This window comes from Neopsephotus bourkii, unplaced genomic scaffold (genome assembly GCF_033783945.1).
Source record: "Neopsephotus bourkii isolate Nb327-2 ecotype Australia unplaced genomic scaffold, CSIRO-AGI_Nbou_v1 NB_1346, whole genome shotgun sequence".
Lineage (NCBI taxonomy): Eukaryota > Metazoa > Chordata > Aves > Psittaciformes > Psittacidae > Neopsephotus > Neopsephotus bourkii.
In genome coordinates this window covers 2,529,759-2,556,320 of record NW_026901826.1, presented here as the reverse complement: position 1 = coordinate 2,556,320, position 26,562 = coordinate 2,529,759, and the positions used below count along the sequence as shown (strand labels likewise).

The 26,562-nt window shown below is 37.1% G+C and overlaps 1 protein-coding gene across 1 annotated transcript in view; it reads right to left on the bottom strand.

Annotated features, from left to right (window-relative positions):
* Nucleotides 1–26,562, bottom strand: part of PUDP (pseudouridine 5'-phosphatase) — a 70,095-nt gene that overhangs the window by 13,163 nt on the left and 30,370 nt on the right. The window contains exon 3 of the mRNA XM_061366512.1: nucleotides 17,791–18,020. Coding sequence (XP_061222496.1) covers nucleotides 17,791–18,020 — 230 coding nt within the window. The remainder of the gene's footprint in view (nucleotides 1–17,790; nucleotides 18,021–26,562) is intronic.

Here is a 26,562-nt window from a genome sequence, read left to right as displayed (position 1 = left end):
TCTCTGCACACAGGAAGCATAGCAGGAGCAACAAGGGTAGGTGAGGGAGCCTGAATCACACCCTGCCTGGTTGCTTCCAGGCCCAGCACAGCAGCCGTCAGCTATTACAAACTGATCCCTATGATGCTGGATGGTCCAGCACGTGCAGAGGAATTGTGGAGTTGCAGCACCCTCACTCCTGTCGGGCTCCTGGATTTAACACAAATATATATATACAAGTGCATATATGCAGTATATACAGTTTAAAATATGTATCTGCATATATCTCTATGCAGATATATATCTCTGTATGTACAGATATAAAACTACACGCATTTATAAAGCTAACATCAAATGCAGTAAAAAATGTCAAGAACAGTAACTCAGGAAGGGCTGGGGAGAATAAAGCAGCTTCACGATACTTTGTCAGGACTGTATCGAATCTCCTGGATAATGAGGATCTGGCAGGAACTAAAACTGTGATTCAATTAAATGTGAAAGTACCACCAGCAAAGCATAAGTATTATTTTGGGAATGTACCGATAAACCAAAGTTTGTAGTCTTAAATTATACATTATCTGATGTTTCATTGTCATTACATGTTCAATCTAATTCAAACATTTGCAAAGATGCTTTCCTTGTCTGAATGATACTTAATGGGAAAACACAGTTTAGTCCTTGCTAAACTTCCTAACAGATTTAATAAAATAAGCAGTAATTCATATCCCACACTTCCATGTGACATTGCCAATACATACTAGAGTAGCTCCAACATGACTGAATTTATGTATCAGTCACAGTATACTGTACCACTAATATTTGTACCCAGTTTCCTACTGTTTTCTCCAGAGGCTTCCATTCCCAGAAACGGTTGCCGAATCTGAAGAAGGCACACAGGAAAACTTACGACAGATTTTTGTTTTTATTCATCCCAGTGTCCTTCTGAATTCTACTAGAAATCAGTTTCTAAACAACTAATAAATAATTTTCCACTTTTTAAATTAATATTACATCAATAGCCAAGCTCTAAATACTTTTATATTACTTCCCAAGCTTTGTATCAAAAGATATCCTAGTCAACTGTTACTACCAATGGAATAGAGGGTAATTCGTCTCACATGCCTATGCATGAAAGTGTCAAAACTGATGAACATAAATGCAGGTTTGAAAACATAGATTTAAGTTCTCTAAAATTTATAAGCTTATTGATAATTCAAAAGCTTATAAAGTCGACAGAAGGCTTGCACTGTCTGCACCATGAACACATTTACTTGTTGAAGAACCGTAGCATTTTTAACTTTTTGCCACTTCAGGTGATTTTTGTTTATGCTCACCACAAAACCAAAACATAAACCAAACTGTGAGAAAGACCCATAAATTAATGCATCTGCAAATACAATGGGAGCCATGGTCAACTGGAATAGTCCTAAATCCTTCGCTAGTTTGTTTTTGTCAGGCAACACAAGGTTTTAACATTTCTAGTCTTTTAGACCTTTGGCTGAGATTTATTAATCTGTCAAACAAAACGAATTTTACAACATATACAACTGTAGTTTATTTCAGAACATTCACTGCTCTGTAAACAGAAAATCCAGATTCTCCTTAAAAAATCTGTCCCTTTTCTTCTTCTTGAAGCAAGAAGGAAGGCATGGTAGAGAAGGAAATTCTAAATGAAACAGAAAGTATTCATGAACTTACTTACACAAAGGTATTGTGCATTATGTACACAAAGATACTGCGCATAAAACCCATGAAGTTAGCTATTGAAACAGACCCTTACAGTGACAACCTCTATTGAAAAAAAAAAACCAAAACAACAAAAAACCCCAATCTTTGGTGCCAGTAACTTAAAAAAAAAAATCAAATATGGTCACAGAAATGAGAAACAGTTTAAATTAAAGGTGGTCATGATACTGAAAGGAGGATGGCCTCTGCCCAGAAGATATGTGAAACATCCCTCACATCTGGGCAATATGAATGAGAAGGGAAGGGGAAAGCAAGCAGGGCCAGAGTTCCATGTTTATTTTGTGTATTTTGTGCTACGCAACTACCTAGCCATGAGCCAAAACTGAAAGAAGTGTCAGGCTTCTGTATGCTCTTCAAATATTTAAACACAGAACAAATCGACAACTCCAAGGAAATCTAAATAATTGTGGAAGGCTATTTGGCTCATAATTTAATAGTACCTGTTGAGCAGAAGCTTGGCTATGAAATTTTCTTACTATTTAGTATTATAATTCTCAAATGCACAAGGATTACATTTGAAAAGTTCATTAGTCATTAAAATTAGGAAAGAAAAAAACATAAGGTTGTTGATGAACTTCAAGAAGTCCAGCAGACAGCCAACAAGATGGCTTCAGTTGTAGCAACTTGATCTGAGAAGAAATGACAAAGGAGAGCTTGGCTTGTTCAGCCCAAAGACTTCTGGAGGGCCAAAGAGCTGCTGCCCACTATCTCATTACACAAGACATTACAGAAGATGGAGGCACACTCTTAAACAAGGTGCATAGTAAGAACATGAGATGATGGTCCTAAATAGACGTAGGAGAGATTCTGTCCAACTAGCTACAAGAAGAGAAGGGGCGTGAAAAGGGTGGGAAACACAACAGGTAACCTTCAGCCAGGAAGAGTTAGAAGTTGAATTTGACAACAGAACAGACTGCCCTGGTCAAGAGAGGGCATTACCAGACAAGTGTGTCATGTATTTACACACCTCCAGACCTTTTTATCTCTTATACCTCTATTTCCCCGTAAAGATCCTGAAGCAATCCCAAAATGTTCTTCCCCTGCACTCCATACTGTGTACCATGTCTCAGGTACCATCTCCCCTCAGTCCAAAAAGGGATCCAGCATTGATTCACCTTGATGGGTCTTAAGGCTGGATGATTCACTGCGATGGGTCTAAGGCTGGATGATACACCATGATGACTCTCCTGGGACAGCCCTGGGAGGGCCCAGAGACCCTGTCCCTCACTCCGATTCCTTAATATGGGTTCTGGTCTGCCTTTGTGACTCTGCTCCCCTGACCTTGTAGAGACAGGCCTCTGAGGGGCTGATGGCTCCTGTAGTGGGCCTGGAAGAAGCTGGGCAGAATTTAGGATCCCCCAACTGCTGTTGCCTCTCTGAGGTCTTTCGCAGGACTGCAGATGAGCTTTTATCACGCAACCCAACAGCTGTATCCTGTGGTGGATCTGCCAATTCTATGCAATTGGATCCAATTCTATGCAAATTTATGCATCACATGCTGCTTGATTCCTAACATACAAGACCAGGAATCCATGTAGTTTCTTTCACAGGTCTTTATAACTAGGGCCTGACATGCCATACGCTATGCTAAATATAGAAATCAACAGGAGAAAAAGAGATGCTCAAATCAAACATCCTATATTTTTTCTTTTCTCAAGGCTGCTATTATTCCAATGTTCAGTCTGATCTTAAAGCAATACAGCACAGCATGTCACAAGTACTATTATGTCTTCCATTATGCTGAGTAACTAAAATCCTTCTATTAAAATACAGTATTCTGTGATGGATTTTTTCATCCTTGGACTGACATTGAGCCTGAAGCTCTTACTAGTAATCACTTTACACAAAGCCAGATCACATACTCAACTCAGAGAAGCTAAGGATTCAATTCACAGATTTTAAAAAATGGTGTGAAAGCTGGTGAGACTGAATTGTTCCTGCAAAGAACGGATACATTTCAAAATTTCTGAGACAAACTACACTGGGGGCTTTTTCTGAATAATTGACTTATGGAAAGTTTTATTCATCCATCATTAGCACTGTATAATTAAAACAAAATCAGTTCCCCAAAACATCTGAGAAATAAGAAAGTTATACCACTGAATATTAATAACTTTAAAGAAATTTAAGGCTGTCATGCACTAACACCACAACTGTGAAGAAGAGCTGTAAATAGTAGGATATCAGTAAAACAGTCTTCCACCAGCCTACTCAAAGTCAACCATCATCTTTCAAGCATACCTGCTCTTCAACCGATTGTTAAGATGATAAAAAAAAGAACAACAAACAAACAAAAACCAAAATCAATTGACAGGAGAAAGAGACAGTAATATATTGTCCAAATGCCTTCAAATTGCTAGTTAATGCAAGACAGAAGATGAAATTGTAACATTAGTGTTTCTAAAGAAAACCTCTTTGAGACATGCCAAAGCACACATTTGCAGCTGACCCTTCTTTTCCACTATCTTCATGAGATTTTAAATTTAGACATGCAGCATCCTAAATGTTTGAAGAGGTTTTGCTGTAATGTTAGCCCTGTCACATCATCTACCAATCCTCTTGAGACAGAATGCTTAGTCTCAAAAAAGTAAATGCTTTTACTATTTCAGTATATACATCATTAACTTATCTACTGTTTCCTCACTCTTCATCTACACTCCCTAAAAATGCTTGGGAAAGTGCTAAGGACAAATGGGCTACTGCACACTATTAACTCTTCATAATTTATAATGAAGCTATATAGATTACTTAATGCAGCCAGAAATTCAAGTTTCCATTTTCACCTTCAAGGCCCTATATTATCTTACTCAGAATTACTGTATGTCTTGCTTTTATTTCCCTTCTACTCCCTAGACATCTTCTATCCTTTCACTTAATTGCATTCTTTATCTCCTTCTCCCACTTTCAGCTGTATGTCTTATATCATGCTGACCTCTGTGCCTTGTACAATCTCCATGCCTACACTCTTCATCCTTCTTCAGCATTATCCTTAAAAATGAACTTTTTCAGGAATCATTAGTACATTCTCTTCTTCCTCCCCCTCTTATTGCTGAGCTATTAACTGAAATTTGTCTTGCTTAAACCGCTTTTGTTCCTTTCTGGACCAGAGCAGCAGAGAACGCAGCTGAAAGCAAATGCAGAGGTGGTTGATTCACTTCTTAATTCTATCAGAAATGACCTCTGTTAACTAACTGAGGAAAACTGAAGGACAATACTTGCTTGTCATCTAAAATAGGAACTTAGAACCTTATTGACTAAAAAAGCCACAACATTCTTCAAATAAATGCCAATCCACGTGTGAGTATATGCAGAGTAATTAGTTTCTAAAAGCTATGTCTGTACTTCTACTTTAGGTATTTATACACATTTCATAGTGCTCTGAGTTATTCAGGGCACATCCCGTGACATGGATGTGATGTTTTTGTTCCCCTCAGGGTTTAATGCATACTTAAATATAAATATGACAGAGTAACACAAACATCAGAAAACTCAGCATTGCCAGGTCTAGTAATAGTCATAGCATGGTAGTCATATCCCTGACTCCTAGAACACCTGACAGCAGAACTCCCAGATTCCCAAACTTCAAAGACCTGGTCTAGACAATATAACTCTTCATGGAAGTAATCATATGACCACTGCACCACTTATTCCTATAACTAGAAATATTATCTTCAGAGGAAAACATTAAAATAATTGCAAAAAACTTTCTGCTTAAGACAAAAAAAATCTTTTCAATGAAAATTTTTGTCCTGAGAAGTTAAAACGTCACAACTGAAAGCAAAACTTCAAATATATCCTGCCTAAAATACACAATCATTCTTTGTAGAATAAAAGGTTCTGTTGACATTCTCTTGGGATAACTGCATTACTGAGAGAGGAAAGCAGCAAGATAAGTTACATACTATTATGCTTTTTGCCCATGGCACTTATTTTGAATCAATAATATTTTGAGTCTGTAATAGCTTTCAAGCTTGGGACAATAGGCTGCAACCTCTAATGTTTCTACTCTTTATTCTGAAGCTGCAGGATGCAATAATGCATCCTGGAGACTGCAACTGAATCGATCACTGTGACCAGGTATCTGCTCAGGAGAAAGAGGACGATTTCCTAATGGAGGAAAACATGCTCCGTAAGAAGAACTGAAATTATTTTCAATAACGGATGAAGCCTCCTCAGCTAGTCTTTAGTAGTCAGTAAGGCCCTGAGGCTTTGAAGCAATTAAACTACAAAGTTAATGGCAGAACTTAAGGGTTAATGTTAACTTAGCAAAACTGCTTGGTGGAGTTGTTTGAATTTTAACAATGGATAGCAATTTATCTCTGTCTCAGATGGTAACCACAGAAGTAAAGGATGGTTTGTTAGGGCAACAGTCCATGAAGTGTTGTTTAGGATTACCAAAACCAGATGAAACTACGGGAAAGGTAATTATGGAGGGGGAGATTGCAACCAGTAACTCATAGACCATCTACATCACGTATATCAACTCCTCAAAAGATTAAGGAAGTGAAAATCTGAAAAATTGTAGGGAGCATGCATATTAATCTACATGTTAGGCAAGTAAGTTTTAGCCAATCACGTAAGAAAATAACAATACATATGTATTAGAAGATATGTTAATGAGTATGTTAAGTGTATAAATAATTGTGATTTGAGAAGCACTGTTGTGCTAGCTTTGTGGAATTACCACCTAGTACCCATCTCTGCAGACAGGAAATAAATCAATACCTCAACCCTGTGTGTTTATTGGCTTCTTGCATGCTGGGTGAAAGAACTCAGATTTGGGACAACAAAGTGAAAGAGTTACTTACATTTAAAACCATTTCTCATGATCATGCTACATTTTAGAAAGTAGTTGTAGATGTATTTTAAAAGAAAGGGAATTATTGACTAGTAATCCTTACCTGCACACTTAGTAAAATCTGCTGTTGACACAAGTTATGCAGGTTAGTTGAGATAAGGAACATCTGTAGGAAACTTGGAGTGACAAGACAGTCTACTGACAATCAAGCACAAAATGAAATAAAATGGTCAAGAAATCTAAGCAATACACATTAGCTGAAAAATAAATAAATTACATGTACTGGACATCACTGTAGACAGCTCAGTGAAAACTCAGAGCTTGGGTGATATTGTATATATTCATAGACAATATATAATGCTGTCTTATCTGGAATATACTCTGTATTTTACAACAAAGGCATTATTCTATGTTAAAATGCTTTTGATAGGAAGAGTCTGAAGAAATGAAATAAAAACGCTTATAAAAAATCTAAACCACCACCACCACCATCCTCCCCTGCCCCTCAAAAAAATCCCAAACACAACCCTTTCAGATGGTGAGAGTCTGACCAGACTGTAAAGTGTTTTACTTATGGAGCAAGAAATTAAAAGGGATGTGAGAAGTAGTACTTAAAATACTGAGTGGCACAACAATTACTTATCTTTCTCTCTCATAGGAAAAAAAATAATTTGATATTCAAAGCAGTTAAAAAAGAGAAATTCAGAACATATACAAAAGATTTACAGAATTTGTTGTCCCAGATAATCATCAGCATCACAAAAAAAAACCTCAATACTGTGAAAGGGTTACTAAAGCCCCTTCACCCCTCCTTTTTTTTTTTTTTTTTTTTTTCTTGTGGTTAAAAAGAACCATCAGTTACTTGATTATGGGGAAAACAGAATTCCAGTGGATAAATTAACCCCTCTAGCTAAAAGGTGATTATTATTAAAAGCTTCTGGTATTAGCTGTCATCATAAATGGTACCAAATAAAATGGACACTGAGCATGAACAGCAACTCCTACATTCAGTACTATTTAGACAAAAATGAAAGGCTTTCTTTGATGGAATAGGAGAACAACATTTCTACCACTGCTTGTAATTGTTTTCTACTTCAAATCAGAATCACTTCAGTCTTACTGAAGCTTAACTTGAACAATTTCCTTCTTGGCTTTGAAGTATGCTATTATTCCAAGATAAAGAGATGCTGGAATGGAAATGTTAAGCATCCTTTTTTAGTAGATAAAGCTGTCACCTCTTCAGCTCTTGTGCGTGTTACAAAGTCTTTTATCTTTATACCACCAGTCTATCACAATAATAATAATAAAAAAAAAAAATCAAACATTGCTTTATGGAGTACACTCTGTAATCATCTTGTAAGTGCACTTATTTTGTGATACAGCAGTCAGCCTGAGCAAAACGCTTTGCCCTGTTAGACTATAAATAATTTGTCAGTGTTAATTGATGGTCCTATGTGTAGGTTTTCTGCAACTATGCCAAAACCCATCTCAGAAATTCTCTGCTACACAAAAGAATAAACTGAACCCTACCACAAATACGAGCTCTCTGAAAATTACCTACAACCACATCTCTACAAAGAGGAAGCAACTTACACAACAGCAACAAAAAGTAAACAACTGAACCTTCCCTCCCCAGCCTTAGTGCATTAAAGCAACACATAGTTGACCTTAGTCTTTCAAAGGGTTCTGGAGAATAATTCACAAAGAACGAAGAAAAAATACTGCTCCCAGAGCAAGTTACTTGGTTCGGTCTTCATTCTTTGTCCTGAAATGGTTGAAAAGCATTGCTAAAAGCAGCTCTGGGGTGATTACAAAGGTATCTTGAGATACAGAGAGCATCAGTGCACTAGATTTTTTTTGAAACATGATTTATTTATGCTTGCTTTCACCCAAAAGACATTAAAAACATTTTGTGTGTGTGTGTGAAAATTCTTGTTAATTAAAATCTAATTAGTCAGTGACTGCTGTTTGGTATCTCCAAAAAATGCTCAAGGTCTTGACAGAGAAAGGATAAGTCAGTGAGCAATTTATCATAAAAGAAGCTTTTTTTACTACTTACCATGCATAATTAATGTGTGATAATACCCATAATGAGTTCCCTAAAACAATTAGCAACGCATCTCCAGTGACCTGCTAATCTGAATATAATGCTTTTAGAATCTGAGGTGTACCAGCCTCTTTGTGTTTACACACTCACCTCACGTAGAAGCAAAGAAGGCTGCAGAACATAATTTATTATTCTGCATCACATTTCATCAAGTCCCTTAGCAGCTACTTGATACATTATCAAGACAAATGCGAGGGAAAAAAATTATTCCTGCCTCCCTACCCCCAAGTAGGGTACTCCAAAGACCAAGAACCAATTATAATCCTCCTTTCCTCTTCCAATCAAATTCATTAAGTGAAAGCAAACCTTGACCAGGTTATTTTTTGCATGAAATTTCAATGACTTTTTTCAACTCTGTGAGACAAATACATCCATAAATAAACATACACTGCAGTAACAAGGGCAATGTCTAGAACACTTAAGAGCTAAATTACTTTCAAGCCATGCAACATCTCATTTTTCTTCCACAAATATACAATAAAGACTGTCAGCATGAGTGGGTGTGAGGAAGTGCGCCTCAGAGAAGAGGAAGGAAGGAAAACCACCACGTGAACTGAGAGCATGATAACTGAAAACAAAACAACACCTTTATAACTGTTTCCTTCCTTCAATTGTCTTGTAGTATAAAATAGCACACTTGGTGAAAAAGGTGCATGTGTATAGTAGATATTCAGAAGTCCTGGACTGTTCCATGCAGTGAAGTAGCTCACTTTCTTCCCTCTAGAGCAATGCCCATTACAGTTAGAAAGCTGGAAGCTGAGCTTTATAATCACAGCCTTCCTCATCCAGCCTGAAAGCCAAAAATAAGGGCTACATGCTTAAGACTACTAAGAAGCTGAGGAACTTGTAGGATTCAGACAACAGACTGTCCAGCAGCATATCACGTAAAAAGCACATTCCACTACAGTGCTGTGATCTTTGCATCACAAGCTATAAGCTTCAAGTGGTCAAGATGGAGGTCTTAATATATAAACCACTATATTGTTCAGTACCTACTTAAAATTGCCTAACAGACAATTTAAAGGTATAATTTATTAGTAATTTATTCCTTTTTATTTCTCCAGTGTGCATCTGAAATCAACAGCTTCTTCAGGGCAGGGGACAAGAGGGGAATGAAAAAGTTACACTGTTTATTATTTGTGGTGCCCTCCAGCAGCACGAATTCAGAAGCTAGGCCAGCAACACATGCTAAATACTCAAAACACAACTTGCCATCTTGACATCTAGAACTAAGTCTTCAGTCACAGTGCAGAACAAGAAAAATAAAGGCTTTATGAATTCAGCGAAAAGTTCTGGTTGAGAACAAGCAGCTGGTGTACAATATGGTAACTAGAACAGTCCCCAACGAAACCCACAAATCGAAGACTGAACTCCTCGGGTTGAAAGAGTGCTCAAAAAGCTGTTTTGCCCATTTTTTTGAGGACATATTCCACACAGTGGACAAGATAAGGACAATCCTCTCTTGTGACAATCCTCGCTTCAACTGCTTTCAGAAGTCCCAGATTTTAAGATTTTTAAGACCCAGACTGCTGTTATGATCTCTATAGAGCCAATTTTTCTTGACAGTTTAGGAACTGGGACTACTTTTCCAATTATGCTTTGCAAAAGATTAACTGCAAGAGATCCTATTCCTGAGACACAGACACAAGCTCTTGAGATTGGGCAATTCTAGATGGACACGTGGAAACAAAAACCTAATTTCTCAAAAAGCTATAGTCAGAAAGCAAGGTTCCTACTCAACTTGCCACCTCATTCTGGTGAGAAGCCAGACACACGGAGATGTCCTGTTCTCAGCCAAGACATGAACCCTTTCAGACTTCACTCAACACTTAAAGTTACATCTGCATGAAACAACTAAACTAATCTGAGTGTGTACAAAAGATGAAAAATATTTCATTCACCTCCTAGTCACCCCATGTGCAGCAACAATACAATCTGCCGTATGTAATCTAAATTCATCACGGAAATGAACTCTGCTTTTGCTGAAGCATGCTGTGTGAATGCAGAAGCAGCAGTTTCAAGCTCTTGTGGCACTGAACCAGTTGCTCAGCAGCCCCACCACCCCCAAGGAGCACCATCCCCACAGCACAACACACATCTGCCAAGAAGTCTTCTCTGCTCTGTTTGGAAGCTGGCCACTGCACAGCACAGGGTCTGAGGCTATGTGAGGAACACTGAGCATAACCTTGCAGACAAGGGACTCCAAAGGGGCACCCTGTGCAAGCAGTGAGAGAATTATCTCCAGAAAGAGCCTGAGAGAAAACACACACACAAGAAACACTCAAAAATCCCAGACCTTCAGTCAGTGTACTAACTGCCTGGATACAGAGGAGTTGGTGCAAACAAATCAGATTACAAAGGAAGCTCTTTAATGGCTCTTACCCATCAACTGTAATTACACCAATACAGACAACAAAGTCAAGTGGCTTTCAAAAAAAAAAAAAAAAATCCAAATTCTACTTTCTACCTCAAAATGCACTAGCAGCTAGAAAGAGCTGCAGAGTAATCCTGCTCCCTCTTCATGCAGTAAGCAGCAGTATATGTGAACAGTCCCACTGAATACAGCCTAACACTTTAAAAGTCAGGTGTACTATGACCATTATGATTGCAGGCTGTACCACTGGAAAATCCAGTATCTAGCAATATGCTAACATAAGTGTTAAAAATTGTGAGCCCAAAGACAGTGGAACTTGTGCAAATCAGAAGGGTTTATAACATGAACAGCTGTTTATTACTGAGGAATGACTGGTAACATAGGCCTATTCAGAGGGCCAAGACTGAAGAGACAGCCACTGATGTAGGTTTGAATTAAGCTAAAAAATGTCTATGTATTTTTATATTTACTGCTTTTGTTATTTCTAAAATAAAATGTCTGAGGCACTGGAATGGGTTGCCCAGGGAAGTTGTGAATGATCCATCCCTGGCAGTGTTCAAGGCCAGGTTGGACAGAGCCTTGAGTGGCATGGTTTAGTGTGAGGTGTCGCTGCCCATGGCAGGGGGGGTGGAACTAGATGATCATAAGGTCCCTTCCAACCCTAACTATTCTATGTTTCTATGACTTGTGAATTGTAAATATTCAGAAAAGAATGCAAGTCAATTCATTTATAAAATAGAAAAGGGGCAGATTTATGTTGAGTAAAAGATATGATTTCAACAGCAGGGATTCCAATTTACAGCTTAGTATGCTACACGGAATGGCTGTTCACGCCTTTGTAAGTTCTATACCTTGCTTAAAGTACTCCTAATAAATTCAACCTCCAGGCATACATGAGGAATAACAGAAGCATCATTAATAAAATTACTGTTTATCTGAAAATCATACTAAATAAACCACATACATTGCATGTACCCATTAAAAAGTGGTGCCCTTGGTGGGGGGGAGGGGAAGTAGAAATTTGGAAAAAAAAAAAAAGGGAATAAACACCAAAAAATAGACTTTACCATCCTTTTTACACAAGCTTACATTAATGATGATTATATAAGTCTAAGTGCAAAATCAGCCTTCTTCACTATTTCTTATACAATATAAACTAAAACTACAAAATGGTCGTAATGTTCTGAGTTCTTATTACTCTTCCAGTAGCAAAAGTCTCAGAAAATTTTTCTTTTAACTTCTCTTTTCTATGACATAAAAACTCCACCAAGACTCATAAATCCTAATGCCATTTAATCAGTCTGAAAAATTTTAATGAGCTCTCACTAGATTTGGTACAGAGATTATTCGTAACTACGGGATCAATTAATTAATTAGAAATGGAAGAAACTGCAAAGAAATAGTGTTTTAAATTAAGGTGATGATTTACATCACTTGGAACTTTTTAACAGAGAGATTGATTCTCCATAAGAGTTGCGACCATTTGTATTACTCCAGTCTTTTCCTCTTTCTAAGCAATGGCTATAAATGGTATTTGTTTGGTTTTAAATTACACCAGTAGTAGAGTCCTTTATTTTACAGAAAAGCTATAGGCAAAACAACCAAAATACCGGAAAGAAAAGCCTTGACCTGCCACATCTTCAAGTAGGTAAATAATTAAATTCATGTTTTTTTAATGAGTATACTGGAAGTATTTATAAATTTTTGAATGGAAATATCTGAAACCCTCTGAGTTAGTCTTGTATTTTGAAATAAATTTAGCAGCATAACATTTTTATTACTATGAAACAAAACTGCTTCAAGATAACACTGAAAAGTTACAGTTGATATACATACTATATACAAATACACACAGAAACACTCAAACAGCAAGGATATTATGAGCTCTTTTAAAGCAAAAACTAATATTCTAGTATATATAAATTCCAAAGCATGATTCTAAATAATTTGAGCTTTTAAAATAAAAATGGAACAGAAAAAAAAATATTGTTTAGCAAAAGCACTTTTGTTTCCTTTTTTTTTTTTCCTTTTCCCCTGTGAAGTATATCACCAAATCACAGGATGACTGAGGTTAGAAGAGACCTCTTGAGCTCATCTGATCCAACCCCTTTGCTCAAGCAGGGACACATAGCGCCTGTTGACCAATAGCATACCCAGATGGCTTTTGAGTATCTCCAAGAAGAGAGGAGACTCCACTACCTCTCTGGGCAATCTCTGCCAGTGCCTGGTCATCCTTACAGTAAAATTAGTGCTTTCTTATGCTCAGACAGAGTCTCTTATGTTTGTTTGTGATGACTGCCTCTGATTCTGTCACTGGGCACCACTGTAAAGAGCCTGGCTCTGTCTTCTTTGCACTCTGTCTTCAGGTATTCATATATCCCTTAGCATTCTCTTCTCTTCATCAGCAAACTGTCCCCTCAAACAGGTTATTAATGAAGTGTTAAACAGGACTGCTCCGAGTACTGACTCCTGGGGAACAGTGCTAGTCACTGGCATCCAACCAGACTACGTGCTCTTGAACGCCACCCTCTGGGCTCAGCTGTTCGGACAGATTTCAAACCACCTCAATGCTCACCCGGCTCATACATCAACAGCTTCTTCTATGAGGGTCTTATGGGAAAAAGCATCAAGGGCCTTACTGTAGCTCAGCTAGACAACAGCAACTGCTCATGTGCCAGGCCTGTCATCTCATCATAGAAATTTATCAAGCTGGTCAAACATGACTTCCCCTTGTTGAAGGAGGCTACTACTAATGATCTGCTCTTTCTTACTATACCTAGAAATGGTTTTCAGCATCAGTTGCTCAATCACCTTTCCAGGAGCCAAGGTGAGGCTAAGCAGCCTGTAGTTCCCTGGGTCCTCATTCTTGTCCTTCCTGAAGACAGGAGAGACATTTGCTTTCCTCCAGTCTTTGAGCACTTTTCCCAATCACCATGATAGATCAAAGATTATCAGGGCAGTCTCGCAATGACATCTGACAGGTCCCTCAGCAATTGATGGTGCATGCCTTGAGACCATGGAGTTATTCACGAACAGTTTGCTTAAGTATTCCCTAACCTGATCCTCTCCCAAGAAGCAGTACATCTTCCTTGCTCCACCCTTTCCCTCTGGTGTCTGAGACCTGGCATTCCTGACCTGCTACATTCAGTACTTCAACCTTTTTCATGTCCTGTGTAATCAAGTCCCACAATTCATTCAGCAATGGGCCTATATTTTCCCTAGTCTTCCTTTTGTCTCCTATGTACTCATAAAAGCCCTTCTTACTATCTTTGACATCCCGTGGCACATGTAGCTGAATTACCAAATTTCACACTGTTGCCATCAATGATACTTCAATTTTGTCTCTTCACGTTTTAAAGGTTCCCTTAAAATGAATTAATATTGTAAAAATTTGAAATGTATTAAAATACTTAGTAACTAACTCTAGAAAAAAAAAAAAGAAAACTTATTTTCCAAATTATTATAATATAAAGGTAGGAAAATTATAATTAAAACCCAAAGTAATAGTTTAAAATGTTTTTTACACCTGTCTAATTAAAAAGCATGAAAAACCCCAGTGTTTTAAACGTTAACATATTTAAGCACACGTTGTTTCTACATATGTATAGCTCCAGCCAGTTTTCATGCAAGTTGCATCTGTGTATTTGAGAACATAATTCGTCATATATATATTTTTAAATAAATTTTAATTTTAGTAGAAGACAAAATTTCTAGTATTTAATCTGCAGATGACATTTTGATTACCTGACTTAATTACTTACTCATACAACAGTGCATTGCCCCTAGTGTTGGAAGTTCACATGAAACTTCATGCATCACAATATATTAAGACCTAGGCTGAATTTGCAGGGTGTATCTTGTTTGAAATTCCTGTGCTGTGGTTTCATCATCATGCTTATTAAGTTCCTAGTTAACCAAACACTGCAAACCAAAAGGTCAACATTTAAAAAATTCCCACATGGACAATAATGACAGCCTTCAGTCATAGTAAAAGAGACATCATATCCATTTTTATATCATTTTAGAGCTGCCTACCTGTAGAAGTGTGTCTGCACAGCACATCACAGGCTGCTATACCACTAATGCTAAATCCTGGATTTGGTCTTCTCTGGCTACGATGTACTTTTTGCTTGAAGCAGCAGAGAAGTTTTGAAGCAAATCTTACAGTTCTCCTTTGCTAGCTGATGGTTGGTTTCACTAAGTAGTTTTGGTGTGTGCTAGCAGGGAGTTACAAGTGGAATCCTCTCCAGTTGCATATCAAGAAATCTCTAATTATGTCTGCTTAGGAAGACATAAAGCTCAAAACTTATACAGCTTTCAGCCAGGGATCAGAATAAATCTAACCCAACAGAAAACTGTGAAACTACATATAGCATAGATACATGGGCCTAAGCACCAAATACATTGCTCTAATAATCTGTTCCTCTTGAGTCCAATTACCTGCTTATGCAGACATTATTCATACCTCCTGATCTATCTTGCTGCAACCTTGCATGTTACTGTTCTTCAGCATGAAATCCAAACCTGCAGCTCTATTAGTTCACTGCTTGGGAATAAACACTGCAGATGCTACTACTACACCTCAATTGGTCATTAACGTTTCAGGTAGTTTCATATGTATTGTATTGATCTTCTTGGAATTTCTGTGCTTATGCTAAATTCCCACACTTTGACATTTCTGACTTTGGTAGATGCAACAAAAAAATACTTCAGTTGAATTACTGTGAACACTCTGAAATTTTGTTTGTATAACATACACTGCATAATTTTAAACTTTAGAGGTAATACAGATACTACTATTATCTTCAAAATTTTTTTCACTGTTAACACAGCTAAGGCTACTTACTGACAAATGAATAAAAATACCTACAAAAGTGTCACTGGTTTTGTTGTTTGTTTTTTTAATTGTTTTGTTTTTTTAATTATTACCATCTTGTGACTTTTTTGAAATAGAGCCAAATAAAGTAAGAGTTTTGGGAAAGCTGTTCCTCTAGATACTACTATGAGGCTCCTCACATGAAATAACAAGTTAATATGTCATTAACACAGCTGATACTCAATTTCCTTACCTCTCCTTCAGACATAATACCAGTTATGACCCAGCTTTCTATAAAATCTCAATACTTTCTGCTCTTTTACATTCAGAATTACAGAACAGCTTACAGCCACATCTCCATCCAACTGAAATCATGCATGACACATCTCTCATCCTGTTTCACAAAAAACACACCATGTAATATGGCAGGAACATACCCTGATTTTTGTTCCTTTGACATACACTTAAGCGAGACAGAATAATTTTATATGAAAGCAATATTAATCTGTGATTGAAGCTTTTAACTCCTCTCTCATTCCATCCAAAACCTTGTGCTGCTTCTCAGTATTTGCTCTCTGCTGAGTATTAACATGTTTAAAATTTCATAACGACTTGACTCTATGATGAGATTTACAGCCTTGTTGCTCAGATTCTTCAACATTTGGAATGTACCATACATACAAGGCCTACTCACAAAAGTACCTATCATGTCCATACAACTGTCGTCTGCATGAACATGATCATGTACATTTGATGTACCTTTTCTGAACATCTGAGTTTCCAAATTAAGTTGATGTATATACACACACAACATCAAGAGAACTTGCAACTGGAAAAAAAAATAAATAAACAAACACAAACCCAACCAACCAACCAACCAACCAAACAAACAAACAAAAAAAAAAAACCACAAAAAACCAAACCAAACCAAACAAACAAAAAAAAACAACCCACCAAACAGGAACCAAACTGAAACCAAACCCGGTTTGTTTAATACTGTTCACATTGTATTGAACAATTCACTTTGTATTCACAAGCAACACAAATACCATTTAGAATCTCTGTAAGGGCTTGATGCATGAAGAACTAAAGAATCTTAACTAATCATTCTGTTTGTATTTGTGTAACCATTTTTTACTGAACAATCCTACTGGGAAAATAGTAATCACAGTCTAATCCACCTAAAGTTGTTCCTTAATAACTGGTATGTAATGCATTTTTCTGCAGTTATGAAACTCCAAACCTTCAGAACTTATGTTCCACTCAGGACAGACACAAAGCAAGAAAGGCAACTTAATTTAAAATTAAAGCAAAAACATTATTTTAACTGACCCTCAATTTATCTTTCAAATAATTCTCCCTACAGTTTTCTATTTCAGAATCAGGTTTAGAAAATTATACACAAGAGAAAGAAACTAAACACCTCTACTACTTGAGAAAGTTTGCTCAAACTGATCGATTTTAAATCAAGAAACAACTATGATCTCAGAGATTTAGAATGCAAAAGGAAAGAGATGGCATAAAAAAAAAATGCCCTCTTTGCAAAGAAGTATCTTTAATGTCTAGACACTTAAGAGGTAAATCAGCCATGAATGTAGGATAACTAAACTAATCTATGTTTAAATAACTGTTTCCAAACTTTGAGAAGTGAAGTTAAACTTCCAGATTTATGCATAGACTGGAAAATCATTACCCTTTCCTATTACAGCACACTATGAAGTAGTAAATCAGAGCAATCTGCATCACAAACATCGTATGTAGTGGAGGGAAATTATACTTCCCAACAATCTCTTGCTTCAACAGTATAAACACCTTTAAAAACAGAGGTTGCTGACTTTTTAATGTTTATATTAAATGTTAATCTAAGTATTTATCACATTAAAAACCAAAACAAAACAAGTAAAGACCAAATCCAAATACAGTCCAAAGAGAGTATTCCTAACTTTTCAGTTAATTTCTTCCCTTCTTACCTTCTCTGGAGGTGCAGGAGGGTGAAACCTCTTTGCACAAACTAGAAATGCATCAGGCTGTGGCTTGCCACACTTCACCTCAGGGTCATCTCCCAGCACGATATGATGAAAAAGACCAAAGAACTCTTTGTGTCTGACTGTTTTCATCTGAAATGACTCTTCAGATGAGCTAGTGGCAACAGCCATGGGTATGTTGTGTTTGTGTAAATGCCGAATCATCTTATCAACCCCTGCAAGACAAATAAATACATTTTGGTTTTTATATATGTATATACATATATACATATATGTATATGCATATATGTAGGTACCTGTATTAATATTTACAACTACTTACAATATATTTAACAGTATTTCAACAATGTTGCCTTACTGAATGTAACAACCTATTTCAATCACTTAAGTGTAAAAGAAAATTATTGCTATATCCAAACATTCCTTTCTCCACACAAAAGTCACAGAACATTCCTCAAGGTATGTATTTGTTCTGTCATCAAATTATGCTTTTCTCAAAACATGCCAAAAATGGGTTCAACATCATTGCACCCACCAGAAGCTCATTAAGCAATGTCCCCGATGTTATGTATGTTTATTATTTCAAACTCTCTGTGAGAGAAAATCACACAGGGGAGCATTTTATTTTCTACACAGTTCTGCTCCTGAAAAAAAAATTCAAAATCAAAATCAAAGAAACATATTCTTCTCACTCAACGGTACAGTTTTAATTTCTGAATAAGGTATCAAACTGGTGTAAACCAGCCCCTAACACAGCTCAGTTTTTCACAATTACTAAAGCAAGCAACACTGGGCAGAGGAGAGCTGTCAGTCACAGTTGTTATACCAGAGCTTTATCTATTAATGCTGTGAACCCAGAGTAATGAACACCTCAAGCCTAATGGGCAGAAACTTCAATCTGATCTCGTCTTCTCTGGAAGGTGAATGCAGTGAATAGTGAAAACACAGCAGTCTGTGTTAAGAGGGAAACATACTTCATTATTTGGTGCAAGTTTTGAGTTTCCGACGCAGAGGTTTCAATGCTTCTTTGCTAGAGCATTTTATATGCTGGATACTTCCCCCATACAAAAAAATTAGGAGTGCCTAATGGAGAACAGCAGTGGACATCTGCTCTTTACTAATTCACAAGAGAAAATACCTCCATATCTGTAAACCATTTCAGTTCTGCCTCTTGGCATGAATCCAAAGTGTGTTGGACACCAGATTATTATTTTCAGATAGACAAGCCTTCAGTTGATTTTGACTCTTTCAATCAATGTGAGAATGATTCTCTTTTTTTCATTTTCCAACTGCACAAATTCTTACCCTACTTTTCATGCCCGACTGGACTAAATTAATCTTATTCCCTTCTTCCCGATTCAGTCATACTTATGTCTGGTCCCTGCTCCCTCAAAACTCCTGCTCCTCATGCCTATTTCATTCTTTCCTTTGCTACCCCAGCATCTCTGATCTAGGCTTCCCAATAGCTGGGCAATAGTCATATGCCCAACTTTAAGAACTTACTACTGACAATAAAGTGTGTGGATTAGCAAATAGGCACATTAACTAACACATCTATTTGGAAGTATGACCTGTAAATGTGGCCCTGTGCAGTTTTCTTCTCTGTTCTCCAAAGTTTCATCAACCAAGTAATAATTGACATTTCCAGCTCCACGTTTGTATTTGAAGACAGCCTTTAGAATATAAATACATGCACTTCTGTGATACTAGATGTCCAGTTCGACAGAAATAACAAGTGTTATTCCTCCTCCAATGCCAATGCATCATCCATTTAAAAGCCTTCCTATGGTCCCTTAAACGGTTATCCTAATAATAAGCAACTGCACTTTTTTTCCAAATGATGCTACTCTGTCCTCTCACTATGATGCTAAATAACACTTTGCTTTTTATTCCAGATAGTGATTCGGAGGAAACTCCAGGAACAAACTTGCCAACAAAGTTTTCAAGCTGACAAGCAGGTATTCTTTACTGTGGCACCGGGAGAAACAGGGGATAGCTCCTCCTAATGCGTGTCCCTGTATTGCTACACAGGCCATCCTTATATAGCACTGGGCATACATACATATTCATGAGGCTACAAATGGATCACATCATTTTCCAGAGAGCTCTCCGCATGCGTACAGAATCATGTGGTGGGCTCTGAGGGTCGTTTTCTTCTTCCAGCAATCTTCATCACTTCTGGCAACCTTTGAAGCATGCGCAATAGATGCTTATACCAGCTTATTTGGTTTGTTAGCACCAGAGACATAATAATCCTCCGGTCCTCCTACTTATCAGTTGGTTTAACTGCAGCCCATCCTGGACACCTGCCATTCCCAGATACTTCTTATCCCTCTGTCCTGTTATTCTAGACTGATGTCAGCTACAACGGTTTATCTTGTACAAGAATTCTCAGTATGTTCTCTAGCAGTACTCTACTTTTTTTTTCTGTGTATCATGCACCTCAGTATGCTACTGTTACAAAACCATCAAACTTAACATTACTTAAAACTGATTCTAAAGGTTTATATACTCCATTTTGTAATTTTGTGCCCCCCTTTGTCTCAATAGAGATCAGGTTTTCATTCTGAAGCATGGGAAGTAAATTCATATTAAATTAATGGAAGTATTAAGAGATCTTAATGTAAACCTGTAGCTAACATCTCTTTTTTTAAATAAAATGCATTCATTCAAAGGAATTTGTTCTAAATAATCTGCAACATTTATCAAGGCAAGCATATTGTGTGTGTGGTAATACACAGGAGTGCAAAGATTCCACAAGAAAGAAGAGTTCTATCTCTGATGCCCTTAGTATGACAGTTTTCTCTAAAGTTGTGTTCTTCACAGATAGGTAATTTTCTTCAGTCCCATTGCATCACAGCTTCAGTTCATGTGTCACAGGGTATGTTTACTCTACATTTCTATTGGAAGTAGCCAGACACAGAAAAGCACTGTAGCAGAAAGGTTATTTCTTCAAGGTTCTCTCTTCTATTCCCCAAGTGCATGTCATGATTTCTCTGCGTGTGTGTGTGTGTGTGTGTGTGTGCTTTGTCTTTTTGGTTTCCCTCACTACAAGTGAGCTGAAAAGCAGCTGTCCCTAATAGCTCCATACAGCAAAGATTTACATTATTCAGAAAATGCAATTTTATAAAAAGATGCCATTTAAAAATTATTAATATTTGCATATGTAAACATAGCAAGACAGATTAAAAAATACAAGTGGAAAATCAGCTGCATGGAAAAAAAAATAAATTGCATATGGAAGAACAGGTAGCATAACTTAACCACCTCAAGACAGTAGCAATAGAAAAACATTTTCATTCCAGGTTCGTTATTTCTGTGTAAAAGCTACAGATCAACAAAATAATGTCCTTGTTTGCATCAATTACCAGCAGAATAGATGTAGACACTGCCATCACATCAAATTACTGGCACAAATATTATATTAATTTAGCATATAATTCTTCATTAGGAAAATAGAACCTTTCTTAGTATCTTTCTTGTGTGGGGTGGTTTGTTTTTTGTTGTTTGCCGGTGTGTTTTTTTACAGAAAACTACAATAGAAGAGGAAGTGGGGAACTGTTTTAAATCTCTTTAAGAAGCTGCCCCTTTTAATAAACTTTGTCATGATATCCCCTACAGTTACAGTTTTTCTATCAAAAGATTTCAGTTACATAACAAACAAAAAAAACAACAAAACGACCCCCCCCCACACACACACACACACACATTAAAAAAAAAAAATTAGTGGCTATGAAGAACTATGTTGAAAACTCCTATAAACTCACTAACTTCTAATTTACCTGTAGCTACCATGTCAGGGATTGAGGCACATGCATCAGAGAGGGACCCATCTACTAGGCTTTCTGGGACTGTCATCCACCCCTCCTACTAAAAGCTTAGCCACATGCAGCAATTTTATTTAATTTTATTTTTTCCTTCTGCATCTTTGATTAAAAGCAGTAGATAAAGAAAGACCAAAAGAAATAAGGATCTCTGATATCCAGCTCAAGGGTACCGTCCTAATCTGCTACATACACAGTAATAATCATAGCCAGTACAATATAAATTCTTCAAGGAATCATAAAAAAAAGGAATAAATATCCCACACCACTGTCCTTTATTTCCAAATGTACTCTTTCATTTCAAGTAATCAAAAAGGTAAAAACTATTTCTTCATCTCTTTAAACAAAAGTTTTGGAACAAACACAGCAGCTTACTGTCATGTCATCTTACTGGGCAATCTGTTTCAGCGTTTCATCATCCTCATTGTAAAGAATTTCTTCCTAGTATCTGATCAAAATCTACCCTCTCTCATCTTAAAGCCATTCCCCATTGTCCTATCATGACGTGCCCTTATAAACCCACTCTCCAGCTTTCTTGTAGGCCCCCGTTAGGTAGTGGAAGGCTGCTATATGGTCTCCCCAGAGACTTCTCCAGGCTGAACAAGCTCAAATCTTTCAGCCTATGTTCACAGAAGAGATGCTTCAGCCCTCTTATCATCCTCATTCACGTCCCTCTGGTATTTGGGGCCCCAGAGCTGAACACAGTACTCCAGATGGGGTCTCACCAGGGTAGAGTAGAGGGGGAGAATTGCCACCCTTGACCTGCTAGCACATCTTTTGTTGCAGTGCATGATACAGTCGGCTTTCTGGGCTGCAAGTGCACATTGCCATCTTATGCTGATGAGAACAAACATCCCCAAGTCCTTCTTCTCTGGGCTGCTCTTAATCCATTCTCTGCCCGGCCTGTATTTGTGCCTGGGATTGCCCGGACCCAGGTACAGGACCTTGCACTTGGTCTTACTGAACTCTAAAGCCTGTCAAGGCCCCTCTGGATGGTATCCCCTCACTCTGGTGTGTTGACCCCACCACAGAGCTTGGTGTTGTTGGCAGACTTGCTGAGGCCACTATTCATGCTGTCAACAAAGATTCTGAACAGCGCCAGTCCCAATACTGACCCCTCATCCATGCCCAGGCAGAACTCTCTGTGCTCCAGGGCTGCCCTCTATCTAAGTGGGGGTGGGTGACATTACTCCTGGTCCTGCACTCACCTCGTCAGCTGCTCTCATGCAAGCTAACAACTTCAGGAAAAGAAGAAAACAGCTTAAGCCAGCAGAAAGGAGTTATTTCTTCTGACACCATAGATGCATTTTAAAGGAAGAGATCAGCACTTTTGTTCTGACAGTTGCTGAAAATCATGTATCATGTATATATAATTTTATTTAAAAAAAATATTATTCCTCTATTAGACTCCTAATATTGTGTTTGTTGCTTTTAGATTCAGCTAAAACCACAGTGACTAATACATTGGATCAACTCAGAAACTAAAATTGAGACTTATACGAAACAACAAAACCCCTGGGCTAACTGATGCATTTTCCTTTTCATTGATTAATACAAAAATGTACAGAAAAAGTTCAGGAAATCAAATAATGCTATGCTAAACCAATCTAACTATAGTCCCTATCTAATTATTTATGTGCTATTACAGCTTTTTTCAGTTATCAAATTTTATAGTGCAATAGTATTATTCATTATGAAGTGAAAATTAACAAGACATAACTCCTAACTCAAAGTGACGGAAAACAAAGGAAATCTTTATTTCCCTATTAGCTTTACACAACATGAACTCTTTGTCATACAGAATACTTCAGAACAGTGAACACATAAATTTTTGCTACACTTTACTTGATAGTCTTTCAAGTCTTTTTACAATCTCTTTTCTTGTGTTTTTCTGCTACTGAACAGATCACTGCCCTTAACTTATACCACTTCTGGAACTCCAGATTCAAACCTACTTTTTTGTGAAATGCCTCCAAGACAATTAAAGAGGTAATATAAAGCTCTTCTGTTTTTCGTAAGGTAAGTCTCCAACCAAACTTTTGCCTTACAAAGTTTGTTTTTTTTTAATTTTTCTCTTTACCTAAAATGAAGTTTCTATGAACATGTCATAGGAGAGTATAAGAATTATTTTCAAGACAGAAAATAAAGTGATCTCCATCATAAACTGAGCAAGACAGAGAAGAGGATTATTCATGCCAATTCAGCACTGAAGCACAATTTCAGTTTCCTCTGTTTACCAGTTGAATTATTTCTGGTGTTCCTATTTCTGCTTGCAGTCAATTATTTTGAAGGCATAACTACATTATCATCCACACAACCACACTCTAAGCTCTACCAGTACCTTAACCTGAAAATCAACTGCCTGATGGTCTTATAAGCACAGATGAAGTCCTACAAACTTATGTCTTAAGAAATGCAGCTGGTTTGTGTACTGCCGCCACAGGCTGCATGAACAAGGTCACATAATAGTATAATGTAGGATTAATTTAGTTCAAGATAGTAAAAAATAAAAACAAAGAACCAAACAAAGAACAACAAAAAAATCCACAAAGCCACAAACAAAAAAAAAAAATCCCAAAACAACCACAAAAAAAAACCACCCCAACACCTAAACCAAATACCATAAATACAGCATATTCTTTACATTAACTAAACGCGAGCATCAAGTAGCCAATGAAATCAGGTTCTATTGTGGGTTTTCCATAGATTCATTTTCAGATTCAAGTTCAAACTGAGATACTACAGAAAACTAAAGGCAGAATGTATGAAAATGACAGAAGCTTTGGTTAGACTAAAAATTATTGTGTCTTCCTCTTAATAGTTGCTGTTTTAGAAAGCAAACCCATTCAAACTCTTAAAAAAACCCAAAACAGTAAATGGGTATTTCGAAACTGATTGACTTTCAGTGCCCAAAAGCTTCTCCACAATTCAGTTGACTTAATGAAATACGTTCCTTCTTATTTAAAACCTTCTCTCACTCAGGCCTCAAATCATTATTATTATAGTGACAATATTACTGCTATTGACAACTGCTGCATATCCTTTTGATAAAGTTTTGGGGACTACAGAAATATTTTAGAAAAACTAACATTTAGGATATTTTATGTATTAAATTGCTTTCTCCCCCTCCCCAGCTCGTTACTTGTTATTTGATCATTTATCCAATTAAATTCCTGCGCTATTCTTATTTTTTCTGGATTTTGTAATTGCAACATGTGATTTGCTCTCCAGTTAATTTTAATTGTTCAAAAGATACTCATTCTCCTTAATAAGCCATAGAGGCAACTCTCATTTGGCAACTTTATCTCGAGTATTATTAGTCACATATATTTTAACATCAACTGTAACTATAAGCCAAAGGAATGATTCTCTCCCTAAATATTTTAGTAAGAAATGTGCTTCTTTCAAAAATGGGGTGGGGTACTGAAACATGCCACAAAGTTCTTTTTAACACAGAAAAAACCCTCAGTATTTCGTGAGCAACCAAATCTTTCCCTATGTATATTTTGTTGTATCCATATATGCTTCAGTTTTCTTGGCAGTAGGGGTGGTGCAATCTATTTATTTATCTATTTATTTAATCTGAGCTTACTTTTATCCAAATAATATTATTTTTTTCTTTTCCTTTTTGTATCAAGTTTGACAAGTTTGTTAATCTACTAGCTTTTTTATTTTGTTTCCTTTTTCCTTCACTGGCATACACGCATGTTTTGTTTCTCATTCTCTGCTGTACTGTTAGAGCTCATCTACACTAGGTAGCCGGTGATAATACAAGTATACTTCTTATGTCTTGTAGCTGAGACGCTACATATTCTGCAGAAGAAACAGCATGGCCACAGACTTTTCTAATCAACACTGTCTTATCAACAGGCTTGTCCTGTGCATTGAATTTTTTCTTGGTAGCATGATACTCATCACCATGTTCTTTCTTCCCATACCTTGCACACAAAATATTATCCTACATACAGCTTCACATTCTTTTTGCAGAATTTTAGCACTACCTCTAAGATGATCTTCACATATATCTGTCACAGCATTGCTCTTCATTCACCACTGTGTAGCTACAGCTAGCTTTCTACTCACACCAGCTGCATGAGAACAGAGTACACCTCATCTCTGGATCACTAAAATCAAGGGTCTTTAGAACTAGTCCACTTCATTCTCCTGTAATGTTGCACAAAACAAGCTGTCCAAGAGCATTTAGGGTGTATTTGGAACAAAAGATTTACTGCTGAGAGGAAGACAAAAGGAAACCAAAATGCTCCAAGCACTGTTTAAATTAACTCCGTACATGAATTATTCATGTCTTGATAATTTATATCCAGTTGTGCACAAATAAAAATCTTAAGGATATAGTGTCTGTATGAAAAGACTGCTTCCCTTTTTCAAAATCATGTACAGTTCCTACACTGAATGTGATACCACACCACACTTAAAGCTATTCAAGATTTCATCTCTGTCTTTAATCAGAGAAAAGCTAAGATTACCACTCACAGCTTTGTCAAGTTGATTTGAATTCTAGCCAATTCAATGACAATCCTTTAAGTTCATAAAAGCAATGCTATGGAAAAAACTTCAGCAGCCTCTGAACACTAAAAACACTGAACAAAGAAAATAAAAAATCAGAACAGAAGCAGTTGTCTGTTCACTTAAGTCAAAAAGCTGATTAAAAGTAATTTTTATGTAGTGTGGTGCGCTACGACAGTTTCAAACCTGTCAGCACAGAGCTATTCATTATCTACACTTGCTCTGAATCCTGAAGTCAACATTGCTGCTGTGCAGGTGACAGAGTGACAGAGGTGGGGCTATCCACCACTTGGTGTAACTGCCATGAATGCTTTAACTTGGTCAGTCCTGAATTGTTCAGGCAATTGGACTACATTACCGTTGTAGGTCCCCTCCAAGTGAAATAGTCCAGTCCTAGTCTGGTCTA